At 37.1% G+C, this 13,913-nt stretch overlaps 1 protein-coding gene across 1 annotated transcript in view; it reads left to right on the top strand.

The window, feature by feature from the left end:
* setd7 (SET domain containing 7, histone lysine methyltransferase) overlaps nucleotides 1-12,097 on the top strand; it is a 32,270-nt gene extending 20,173 nt beyond the window's left edge. The window contains exon 8 of the mRNA XM_008111879.3: nucleotides 1,063-12,097. Within this exon, the coding sequence (XP_008110086.1) occupies nucleotides 1,063-1,243 (181 nt within the window). The 3' untranslated portion in view covers nucleotides 1,244-12,097. The remainder of the gene's footprint in view (nucleotides 1-1,062) is intronic.
* The last annotated feature ends 1,816 nt before the right edge of the window (nucleotides 12,098-13,913 follow it).

Here is a 13,913-nt window from a genome sequence, read left to right as displayed (position 1 = left end):
CTGCATGGAACGTACCTGTTCCAAATTCAACTTAAGAATAAACCTACAGAACCTATCTTCTTCATAACTTGGGGATTGCCTGTATATTTCAAATTCTTGTACAATATTTAAAATCCATCATTTCACATGACTGTTGACGGATAGCTTCTCTTTGCAAAGATTCTTTAGGGGGAAAGAAGGAATGTGCCCTCCAAAAGTTAAATGTTCTTAGCTGAGATCCAAAGATCTGCAGAACTTGTGTGTACAATTTGTACTTCTTCAACCATAATTTCCCTTTGAAACTGCTGTGGGGGAAGAAAGCTAACACTTATGAAACTAAGCAGACTTTGAAGAGCAGGTTGTGATTTGTCACGGAGATCATCATTTTGAAAGAATCAAATCCCCCGCAGGGAATGTCTGCTTCTCTAGCTCATTCAGTCTTAGTTCATGTGCACATATTTGAAAGGCTTTAAGAGTAAATGGGGCAGTTTTGCGGCACTTTAAATTACTTCTGAGCACTTCTGGACTCAAACTTTTTTAATCCAACTCCTTGCTAGGAGATGTCATGTTTGCCTCTCTACAATATAATACCTTGCTCTAGAATATCCAATATGTCTGGAAGAATCAGATTACGTTTGTATAGGATTGTAGAAGTTCTAAAGAGAAACGTGAAGCTTAATTAGAATTTGAAAAATTACTTTTTTCAACTTTTTTTCAAGGGGCCATGCTAAGTAGGGATTGTGGGAGTTGTATTGCAAAATATAACTTTTTCAATCTCTGGGGTTGAGAAAACAAAGCCGACAACAAATATTTTTCCTCCTAGATCAAGGACCCTTTAAAGCAGTGATTCTCAACCTGTGAGTCCCCAGGTGTTCTGGCCTACAACTCCCAGAAATCCCAGCCAATTTACCAGATGTTAGGATTTCTGGTAGTTGAAGGCTAAAACATCTGGGGACCCACAGGTTGAGGACCACTGCTTTAAAGCCATGCACAGGAACTAATTTAAACTCTGTGAATATAGGTAAATAATTTGGCTGCTACCCTCTGACATTAACCCTAAATGTCTCTTTTTCCACCCACTAGATTTGTTCATCCTCGATTTGGGCTGATTAAGTGCATTCGTACAACTAGAGCTGTGGAGAAAGATGAAGAATTAACAGTAGCTTATGGATATGATCATAATTCCACAGAACAAAATGGCCCAGAAGCACCTGAGTGGTACTTAGTAGAACTGACAGCCTTCCAGGCATCACAGAAAAAGTGAAATGCAGACAGCTCCCCTGTTCATAAAACTGGATCTATGCACTCCCCTTGACAACTGGAATCAGGACGCCAGGGATTGTTCTCTAAATCCTTCACTCTGTGTCAGAGAGGGGTGGTTTGATTGGTTTTTTTTTTTAGCATTCTAACAGGTTTGAACTGTTACCTTAGAATAATTTTTAAAACTTTAGCCAGTGTTGTGAAATAACTATTTAATACACTATAGGAAACAGTGTGGTTTTCTTTGGCAACTATTCTGTATTACATGCAAAGTTGTTGAAATCTAAAAAAAGAGTATAAAAAGACTGAGGGGCTTGCCTACGCCTACAGTCTAATTGTTCCTGTGCAACTATATTTTGTATACTTGCCATTTTGTGATGGTAATACAATTGTGCTGTTTTTTAATCTACTAGAAAAGTAGCATCAATTTTTGCTCTTACAACTTTTGAGACTAATGTTTTGGAGCAGTTTCTGTTGTGGTGCACAGGAGCTGGGCTTTTGCAAATCCTGCCTCTCTCTTAGCACCGTCATTTTCTTAAAGGTGTACACCGCACAAAAGATTGAAGCAACAATGTTCTGTGTAGGTTCTTATGGTTCTGTGGACAAATTAATTATAGAAATGTGCCTAAAGAAACCATAGCCGGTGGAACTTGAATTATGATAATCACACTCAAATAATTTCTTGTTGTGTGGTAGTTGTACGTGTGTGTGTGTAAATATATTAGGGGTTTTTTAAATTTAAAAGGTTAAAAACAAAACAGAGAGTAAATCTATTACGTGTAGAAGAAGCATTTAGTATTGCAAAAAGAGATTTCATGCTTGTTGAATCTTCTTTCTTCTTTTCCTGCCTTGAAGTGGGATTTGTGTTTATATTCCCAGGGTGTCTGGATGGGGCAAATTTATTTGATGGATGGGAACTGATAAATAATGAAAGAAGCTGCATAAAGCTTTGCTTAATTTATAGTCTGTGGTCTAAAATGGCAGACATCTAAAAGAGATTAGAAAGGTTAAAGGCAAAAAACCTGAATAACTACAGTAAAACTAATTATGTTTATGTATGTGTCAAATCCCTTTTATGGGAATGATGAAATACACCTTATAATTCTTAACTAGCCTTTATCTCAAACCACTATAGGAAGAGCTCTCAAAGGTCTGTACATCAGTTATAATGCTGGCATTTGTTTTATAAAAAGAATAGATTCTAAATATTTGCAATACATTAACAAATTATGGACATGATAATGTTCCCACTAGTTGGAGTGTGTCTGTCTTTGCATGTGGCATTAGAAGGAATCATTCAGGCTTTTAGACTGCAATGCTGTACATGGTTTTTATGGGAATATGGCTATTGAACACAATAGGACTGACTTCTAGATGGAGATGTGCCTAATTGTCTTGTCACTTTTTGGTGCAGGCAAAAAACCTGTTGCATATATTCTTTACCTGCAGGCAAGGTAGACAAAGTGAGGGACAGAGTACAGAACTAAATATAGAAGAGCAAAAAAGCAAAGGCAGTACTCAAAAGAGTACAAAAGAGGTTGGCAAATTGAATCCTTGTGTCCCAGAGAAACCTATCTGCAAATTACATGTTTATTCATTTCCTAATTTCTGTTTCACTTTGAGACTTATGCTTGCTTCCTCCTGCTATCACTCTCTGTCATTCACCATTCCTCAACCTGCATTCAGGATAGATAATTTTCTAACCTTAAAAACCATAAAAAGCATTAGATTCTCAACAGGGAAATAGTATAAAGATCAGCTAAAAAGTGGAAGTAGCAATAGCAGCTGAGGGCTTCCATGTTAGGTGAATCTGTTCTGAATTTTAATCTAAACCAGAGTTTCTCAAACTGTTCTCCAGATGTTTTAGATTTTAGTTCCCACAATTCCTAACAGCTGGTAAACTGGCTGGGATTTCTGGGAGCTGAAGTCCAAAACACTTGGAGGAGCACAGTTTGAAAAATAGTGATCTAAACCTTTAAAGAACTATTTGAAGTGCTGTGCCCTTTTCAAAATAGGATTGGCCCTTTGGATAATTGTTTTGAAGTTTGGACTAAAACCCAGAGTGGATTTCCCACACCACTGACATGGAAATCAGCAGCCACCATTGGAAGACTGGAAAATTACTTTAGTAGTCATGCAGTATACTTGCTTTTGTGTTTTCACAGGCTTTAATTCAAACCATTTTAAATGCAGGACCTTTCCGAGTTTTGATGGTTAGGCTCACACAATGAATAAAAATTTTACAATGTTTTTAAATGCCTGATATATCATGACATAAAGGTTGTGAATGGAAGCTTTGCCAATTTTCCAGTTTTTCCCTTTGATAAATGCAGCCGTATCATTTCAGCTTATTAAAGTATGGAGAATAAGGTTCACAGAGGATATTTCATAAATGCAGCTGGAACTTTGGAAAGCTGATCTGACACCAGCTTGAAGAAGGCTGAATTTCTAATGCTGCTTTACAAATTAGTCCAAAACCAAGCGGAAACGTGGATTGCTGGTTTATAAATACAGTATAAGCCCTGAAACACAACAGTTATTTCTGTTAATTTATGAAAGTGTCTACAAATGAGTAATACTGATTTTAAAGGATCACTCTTTGGATGTTGGTTCAATAAGATTATTCAGTTAGCCAGAGAGGAGAGATTTCTTGAGTAATCCTTTATGGATTGTTTTGCATAAAGTTCCATTAGATGTAAAACCCTGCTTTCAACATTTGCTGTCCTAAATCAATTTATTAATGAGCAAGCCTTATTTAACTCATTGGGATCATTTCAGATTAAACCTCTTTAGGACTGTGTGTATATAATGTTACAGTTGTAGTCTGTTTCTATTGTGACACGACTGTTAAAATACAGAAAGATTAGAATAATTCCTCTTTGTTGTAATAATTCCTCTATTTTGCTAGTTTTTCTCTTCTAATAGTGGAATATGTATTGATATATGTTTACATTATGAAAAATCAAACTCCTAGACCATCTACATTACTATAGTACACTTTATAACATATGATAAACAAGATATTTGTGGTTTTAAAAAAAAAAAACTTTGTAATATCTACCAAAGTTATTTCAAACTACAGTAGAGTCTCACTTATCCAAGATAAACGGACCGGCAGAAGCTTGGATAAGCGATTATCTTGGATAATAAGGAGGGATTAATGAAAAGCCTATTAAACATCAAATTAGGTTATGATTTTACAAATTAAGCACCAAAACTTCATGTTATGCAACAAATTTGACAGAAAAAGTAGTTCAATATGCAGTAATGTTGTGTTGTAATTACTGTATTTATGAATTTAGCACCAAAATATCATGATATATTGAAAACGTTGACTACAAAAATGGCTTGGATTATCCAGAGGCTTGGATAAGCGAGGCTTGGATAAGTGAGACTCTACTGTACTTCTGATACTTTCCAGAAACTGATAGTGAAGTCCATAAACACTCAGTAGCCAAAAATACAGTACAGTTATGTTCCCAGAAGTTTTGGGCTTGGATGGAATATAGGCAAGAATTCAGGCATGGGCAAACTTCCAGCTGTTAGGAATTGTGGGAGCTGAAATCCAAAACACCTGGAGGGCCAAAGTTTGCCCATGCCTGGGCAAGATGATCTATTTTGTCCCGTACAGTCTGTACTCTGATCAGGACTATTCTGTATTGGAAAACTCTGGTGAATCTATCTGACTAATGTTCATCATTTTTAGAATCTTCCAGGGAAAGAAAGTCCCAAAGTTGCCCTTGTAGTCTGCCTCTTAGGCTGTTTTCAAAAGTAGAAAGTATTTAGACAACCTACCTATCTGCTTTGCTGCAAGTTGAACCAACAATCTTCTGCATGAAGGTTTTTCTTTTGCTTTATGACAGCCTTCTCGATACTTGGCAATTGCAGGGGAGTTTCCTTTCCATTACCACCAGCTTTAACATTTTCTCTACTGCAATGCTAATCAAGTAGTACCATATTATATCCCCCTTTTCCTTTTGGTGTGTGCAGTTGGACTTGGCTTTCAGTGGAAACAATTACTTTCCTGAAAAACAGCCTTCCCACATGCCTAATTCAACTATATATTAGTGAGATTATTTTTTTTAAAAAAAGCAAGAGTGTCTACAAGGAAACACATGTTGATTCTTTATAAACTTTTGCCTTTTATATATAAAGAGTGGAGCATTTGTTTTCTAGTGTTTTCATGCAATTTAGATGCTGACATACCCTGTTGGGGAAACAGGATATTTCCTGAACCAGAATATACAAGACTATTTAATTAAAAGAAGTTTTGCATGTTGATACGGTAGTTCCTTTGATGTTCTAATACAAAAGATTGCTTTGCCAGATCAGATCAAGATCCAGCTTGTCTATCATTTAAACAAGACATGTGCTATGGACTCTACATACTTAATGGCCTATTTTGGAAAGTAGCTCCTTACTTTCAGCCAAACTTAAGTTGTGTAGAAGCTTGTGAGGAGACGTAGAAAGAAAGATGCCATCTATCTGTATGGAATCCCAATGAGGTGATTCCTGTATATATTATCTCCTTGACTTTCAGTATATTTTTATCTGCAAGAATGGGGGCAGTGATTATTTTATCTTCAGTGTCCGTGCAATGTTCCATAAGAGACAATGTTATGTTAGTGGTGGTGCTATAGAATCCTTACCTGAATGAGAAGAAACAAGTCTGTAGAAGCAAATTGTCAAAAGTCAAAAGTCAGGCAACTTGAAAAATGAAACAATTGAAACTGAAAAGGGGTACAATATACAATCGCCTTACCCTCTATTCTGCAGACTTTCCTCCCTTTGTAAATAAACAGTATCTCTGTAAGCACTTTTAAAGGCCACTGCACATCTTTTTTGAGCAAGTTCTACCTCCATATTTTGGAAAGCTGGGCTCAGAAGAATTAGCAGAGCCTTTAATAATTTCTAAATTATTTTAGTTTGTAATGTTGTAATATTCTATGCATACGGTACCTTTTTAATCAGTTCTGTACGAGGCCACAATGAACATAAGTAGGGTTTGGCAGTGGACCTAAACAGACAAATCATCATCATCTTTATTTATAGTCCTCCCTATTTCCCCAAAGGGACTCAGGGTGGTTTCCAACAATATGGCAACCATTCAATGCCAAAAGAAGACCATACAAACAGTTTACATCAGGACAAGGCACATTAGACAATATAAACAATCTAACTTTAACTTAATAAACAAAATGACGACAAATAAAATAAAGACTAAAAATGAAAATAAGAAATAAAAATAAAATAAAAAACATAATAAAATACAGAAATCCTGATAAAACGCACTAAAAATTTTATATATATATATATATATATATATATATATATATATATATATATATATATAAAACCGAGTATATCGAAACTCCATCAGGTGAGGTTCAGGAGTCCAGTGGCTAGGAGGACTAAAAAGGACCTAATCCACTATAAAGGGACTGGGTGAGGGGTAGTGCAAACAGTGTATCACAGGGCCTGGGAAGTGGGTGAAGTGCAGAACAGGTTACTATCTGACGACTTAGGGACTGGGCCCAGAGACTAATCCTTCTCGAAAGCTTGTTGGATCATCCAGGTTTTCAGTTCCCTATGAAATGAGGACAGCGGGGGCTTGCCTAATCTCTCTGGGAAAGGAGTTCCAAAGCCGGGGGGCCACCACCGAGAAGGCCCTCTCCCTCGTTCCCACCAACAGTGCTTGTGATGGTGGTGGAAGTAGGTGAAGGAATGATACAATAACAAAATAAGTTTGTTTCTAAGAACATTGTATTTTTTCTTATGTTCAGTTGCTATAGGATTTTTTCCTCGGTTTAGGACACTGATGCTGTCTGTGCCTCCGTTTTCTGCCAAGGAGTTATGTCTCTTTTTATCTGTCTTCTCTTTTTCTATCACACAGAGAAAGAGAGATTTTCTTCTATTTTATGTCGATTGATCCTAGAAGGTGCCATAGAATCATGTGCCCTTAAGATACAACATGTTTACTGTATCTAAACAAGCCCTTAGATAGCAAGCACCCCTTAAAGGCTATTGCCATCTGTCTGAATTTTTTTTACTAATGTCTAAGATTATGTCATGATCTTGCCTCCAAATAACCATGGGGGAATTGTGTTGTCGAAGGCTTCCATGGCCAATCTCTGGGTTGCTGTGAGTTTTCCAGGCTGTATGGCCATGGCCATACAGCCCAGAAAACTCACAGCAACCCATTGAGAGAATTGTCATTGTTCTTATTCTGTACATTTTTTTTCTCCTGAATCAGAAATCTCTGAACTTAGTCTGGGGCAGTGGTAGGTATAAGGGCCATATCTGACTGCGAATTTTTTCCATCTGTCCCTTAAAATTTCCAAGTTGGAACCTTAAAAGATGTTTTTGCTGATAAGCTGTCAAAAAGTGGATGTACGGATAGGCCCTGGCAAGCTAAACATCATCAATGGATTATTAAGAGTTGTCTCTTAGTATCTGGTGCAATTACTACTTGATGAGGGATTCATGCTCCTCAGTTGTTTTCCCATTGTTTGAATTGTGTTACTGAATGACTTGTTTACAAACATTTTGTTTTCAAAACAAAAATATATTTACAACATCTGTACCAGAGCATTGCAGAACTGATGGCCAATGTCAGCAAAATACATATGACTGCGCAATACTTTTCTAATCTAATCTAATCTAATCTATTTGTGCTAAATTGGCCCTAACATCATTAGATGCAATAGCGCTGGTGTTTAGGACTGCTAATTCACTATCTGATAGTTCAATGAGATACAAGATGCTTGCAGAGGTTTTACGGTAATTGTTACTTATTGTCATTACTGTCTGCAGCAAGATGGTCTGGCCTTCCGTACAAAAATATTTTAATGAAAATTTACGAGACCTATTTGCTACAGTACTTGCCTGTTTCAAAACAATGACCTATCTAAGCCATAAGATATGGACAAGAGACAGGGTTTACTTTACAAGGCTGTTACATGGTGTGCATGTGTATCGGAGTTGTATGAAAAATATTTTTATGACAGAATACATATATAAATATGACTAAGCCTATAGTTACATTTGTAAATGTTTTTATCAATAACGTGGAAGTCCAAACAAACAGATAAAATATTTTAAAGTTCAAAAATTAATAAGGAAAATAGTCTGAGAGTATGTGTCATATAACTTTGGAATTTTTTATGTCAAATCTGACGTTTCTAAATTATGCTTCCTGCTGTTTCATTATTCAGTGATGCTAGGCCATATGCTAATGTTAGTTTAATTGAGAGCACACGAAGAAAGAAAGCTGTTGTTAAAAATGCTCACTTTTGCAGGATTGTAGATAGTTTTGCCATCAACATCAGATATGGAGCCACTATGAAAAATGCATAGATACTAATAAGCCAAATGCATAAAAATGTGTAGCCTCTTGTGTTTCAAACTCTAGACCTCTTAGTAGAAGATATGAGAGCACATGAGAGTAATGTTTTATAACTGATATGAAATAGTCCAAATAATTACATATATTGGGTGTTTCCTAATGTTGGTATAACTGATTCTCCCCAGCTAAATCATCAATGAATAGGATTCCTCAGGAGTACTGACTGTATCATCCAATATTCACTTTGAATGTCAGTTCTTTGTGAAAGCTTCCCATTGCATTATTAATATGAACACATGTGAATTGGGAATGTTTGGGACTTTTCTGAAAGAAAGTCCTGCTTAATAATAATAATAACAATAATAATAATACACTATTTATATTCTGCCCTTCTCCCATAGGGGACTCAGAGCGGATTACAACATTTTACATAGGCAAACACTCAATGCCTTTACAGTCAAAAACAATGAGACATACAAACAAAGGCAAGGCTTCTCCTTTCATTTCCGGCTTTCTGGAAGCTCATATCTGGCTCCGGGGAGGTGCTTTCTCCATTTTCAAGCCGAGATGTGGCCAGCAAGATTGCTTGAAGCATCTCTTTGCCTTTTCCCACAGAAGCGGCACCTATTTATCTACTGACATTTGAATGTTTTCAAACTACTAGGTTGACAGGAGCTAGGGCTTGACAGACGGGAGCTCATCCCGTCTCCTGGCTTCGATCTGCCTACCTTCAGGTCAGCAGTTCAGCTAACCTTCGGGTCTTCAGTTCAGCCAACTTTCAGATCAGCAGTTCAGCAGCACAAGGGTTTAAACCATTGCGCCACCACAGCCCCACAAAGACTTAATCTTGGGAAGCCTTCCATATAATTGCATTGTTAATGGTACTGTCTTTTACGCAATTCAGTTTTTCAGTGACTTATAGAACAGCTTGAGTCTTTTCACTGAAACTTTAGAAACAGTTAGCCAATGTATGACAATTGAGGGACTGGTGTTAAAATCCAAATGATAGCAATTTATGCTTCTCTACAAATATTGCTAATGAGATCCCCTTTAATTAAAAATACAAAACTAGTATCAAAATACATACAGTCTTAAGCTGACATGGAGAAGTATCACAAAGAATAAAATACTACAAATGCTAAGCTTTACTTCGAGGGCTTGTTATTGTCAATACATCATGTTGATAAAAAACATTCATTGTACAACTGAACTATAAACAAACAAATTTTAATTCAAAGGAACAATGCTATAATCATAACAAGTCTTCTCAAACTGTGATATTTTAAAAAACCAGAGACTTCATTGTGTTCCCTTATGTATGTTCATATCCTATTGTGTTGAAGGCCTCTTCCATATAGCTAAATAAAATCCCACATTATCTGCTTTATACCGGAATATATGGCAGTGTAGACTCAGATAACTCAGTTCAAAGCAAATATTCTGGGTTATATGGCTGTGTGGAAGGGCCTTATGAATCCACAGACCTCATTGCTGGAAGTAACTTGTCCTGGGCATGAAGAAATTGATAGAAGAAACATACTTTACCTGAGAACCATGAGTAGATTTCAGAAATATTACAGTATATACTGGGCATATAATCTATTATCTCATATTAATAAATGCTCTGTATACATCTAGATTAATCTATATGATGGATACATATAGAATGATTAAGCTATTAAAAAGGCATAAAAAGAGGCTTTGGGAACCTTTCATGCACACACAAGATGTGATGAAATATTTCTGGACTTGGAATTGTTAGAAATGGATCAGTATCTCAAGATTCACCTCCTGAAGTATAGAAGTATGTTTGCAAGAGAGCGTAGCAGAAACCTGTGGTAGTAACTTCACAACATTGTTTTGGTTGATTTCAAAGACTACTGAATGTGATCTGCTTATTATTTTCTGTCTTGTAAAACAGGAGACTTTGCTAATGATAAAATGTTTGGAGGCATACATTCTCTTGATTTGAACTCTTCACAGTAAACAGCAAAATACGTACTTCATATATGAACCGAACATTATGTATCTCAGTGTCTTTGCTTATGTAGTTTCCTTGCAACTTTAAACTCTTTGCTTGACCATATGTTTTTGTTTCAGTTTTTCCTTTTAATTTGAAACTAACTGTATGTCACATACTTTGTGTATAGAATATATAGTTTCATTGCTGTGTGATATATGTTTTATACAGGACAGGATGGATCCAGAATCTACCTTCTGCTCAAAGAAGATCTGCACTGTAGAATTAATGCAGTTTGACACCACTTTAACAGCCATGGCTCAATGCTGGAGAATCCTGGGATTTTTGGGTAGGTGAGGCACCAGGACACTTTGGCAAGTCAGGCTAAATACCATACAAAACTACAGCTCCCTTTTTTCCCATTTAAGGAGCGACTTGAGAAACTGCAAGTCGCTTCTAGTGTGAGAGAATTGGCCGTCTGCAAGGACGTTACCCAGGGGACACCCGGATGGTTTTTGATGTTTTACCATCCTTGTGGGAGGCTTCTCTCATGTCCAAACATAGGGAGCTGAAGCTGACAGAGGGAGCTCATCCGCACTCTCCTTGGATTCGAACCAGCAACCTTCAGGTCAGCAAACCAATCTTCATGTTAGCAGTCCTGCTGGCACAAGGGTTTAACCCATTGCTTCTATGATTCCACAGCATTGCGCCATGGCAGTTGAGGTGGTGTCAAACTGCATTGATTCTACACTGTAGATGCACCCTTGCTTGCAAGAGTCTGGAGGGACTAATGTGGGAAGGACATGCAGGGAAATCTGGTCATAGCAGTCTAGTTTAATGCAACTATATCTGGATCCAACCCAATATATTTGAATGTTTGCAAATAGTCCTTAGCAACTAATTGCAGAACTGACAAAGAGCTTCAATTTTTTCATTGCTGCCATAATAAAACCGTTGCATTTTCCAGGGTGGCGCCATATCTGAAATAGAATTTTTCAATGATACTGACAATCCTGCAAATGATCATAGTGCAATTTTCTTTATAAGTAATTTCACTTTAAAGCCCAAGCAGAAGTTTCTTCTTAAGTCTCTCTTTCTCTTCTCTTTTCTATGAAGTGTTGTTTTCGGAAGATGACTCTAGCTGACTTTAAGCTTCTTGCAACAAAGGAATTTTCCTCTGTATGTGTTTTATTCATTAATGAATCTAATAATTTCTAGGTCTGGTGGAGTGAGACCTTCAGATGAGACTGCATTTTGTTGTTTGTATTTACTGGCAATTCCACAATAACAAGTACTTGATTACTTAAAATTGTTATTTTGCTAGAATGATGAGCCTTACTGATATCCATAGATTTTACTTGTAACTTCTAAAACTAAGGAGAACTATAAAGAAAAGTTTACATGAACGACAGTTGCACTTTCTGTTTATGAATGAGCGTTGCTTTTTAAAAAATATCTATTGAATGCATGTATGAGGAAGGAAGGAAAATATTTCTGGGGCAAAAATGTTCTTGCTCTAATTATGAAAATAAAACATTACATGAATTACACTATTGCTTGCTTCTGAGTATAGTTTCATTTTTAAATATTGCTGATGAGATTATAGTATATTGGATCAAAAATTTTCTTGCATGTAGTGATTTATGGGAAAGAGTTACTTGTTTGAAAAGCCAGATCTGGCATGGGCCGAGCGTTTTGTCCATTTTAGAGTTATATTTGGCAAGTGAGAGCTTAACTATATATACACATGACATTTTAAATATCTTGCTTACCCTTTAACAAAATCCTGGTAAATAGCAACAAATATTGAACAGAAGAAGGGGAAAAGATAATGATAATGCTTAAACTGGCTGAGAAGGAAAGAATTATCCATCACTTAGATCAACTGTACACACGAACACACATATTCCTGCATTTTATTAAGTGCCACAGTCAAAAACAGTAATCTATATGGTTCCTTAGAGTCATAATCCAATGCTCAAATCACTAGCCCACATTCCTAGAAGACAGAACTTGTCATATACCAAAACAAGAGACCACAATACAAATTTCAAGAGTTGCTGCTTGGGTGTTATCACTGATTCTGAGGTACCTGCTCATGTTGGAAGCCTTTTGGATAGGATAGCTTGGAAAAATATGTTTGGGGCACAACTCTAAGAATCTCTTAGAGTAATGAGAGAGCTGTTTGTAGTAGAAGCATTTGGTATCCCTTGGAAAAATTACTGTTTTTGGATTAAAAACTTTCCAAATATTTCATGATGCAACACACATGCGTCATTTCAGGACACAGTAATTCCGTTTTGCTAGCAGACTGAAAGTTAAACCAACCCCTTATAAGAGATATGGAAACATACATAAATTGTAATTGTGTAATGCATGAGGACACAACAGGTTTTATGAAAACCTTTCACTGATAGTTTTTAAAATATATGATTTACTGCTTATTTCACATAGACTTAGGACCCATCTACACTGCCATATGAAATCCATATCTGCTTTGAAATGGATTATGGGTCTACACTTCCATATAATCCAGTTCAAAGTAGACAGTCTAGATTTAAATGGCGGTTTAGAAGGAGCCTCAGATGTTTCTCATTACATTTGCATGACACACCTACAAATGGCTGCAAATACAGCAACACACAGACTGCAGTGCCTTTCATGTTCCTTGATGCATGTCTGGGCAATGCTGTGTTTGGCGGTCCTTATGTAGACTTATCCACAGCTGCATGGTATACGGTAGACTCCTGCAGAAGTGAGAGGATTCCTCTTGTTCTTTGCTGAATGTAGCACTTGTTGGATTTTATTGGTGGATCTGTAGATAGTTTGTAGGTTGTTTCTTCTTCAGCTTCCCTATACAGTCAGTGGTTCCCTTGATGTATGGTAAGAACATTTTTCCTCTGGGTGGAAGAGAATGATGCTTCGGAAAATGGAAGGAAAAAGGAAGAGGGGTCGACCACAGGCAAGATGGTATCCTTGAAGTGACTGGCTTGACCTTAAAGGAGCTGGGGGTGGCGACAGCCAACAGGGAGCTCTGGCTTGGGCTGTTCCATGAGGTCACTGAGCGTCAGAAGCGACTAAATGAATAAACAAAAACACCTCCCAACAAAGGATTTCCCCAGGCAGGAAGAAACCAGGCTTCGAAGCTGCAAGGCCATTCAATGCTAATCAAAGTGGTCAACTGCACCATTCACATTTGCCTCGAGCAGACAAGAGTTCTTTCTCCCACCCTGGACTTTCCACAGATATGGAAACCGCTCTTGCCTAGTTTCCAACAGAGACCTCACAGCCTTTGAGGATGCCTGCCATCGATGTGGGCGAAACGTCAGGAGAGAATGCTTCTGGACCATGGCCATACAGCTTGGAAAA

Source organism: Anolis carolinensis, chromosome 5 (assembly GCF_035594765.1).
Source record: "Anolis carolinensis isolate JA03-04 chromosome 5, rAnoCar3.1.pri, whole genome shotgun sequence".
Taxonomy (NCBI): Eukaryota; Metazoa; Chordata; class Lepidosauria; order Squamata; family Dactyloidae; genus Anolis; species Anolis carolinensis.
Note: the sequence above shows the minus strand (reverse complement) of the source record. Positions and strands in the feature narration are given on the sequence as shown.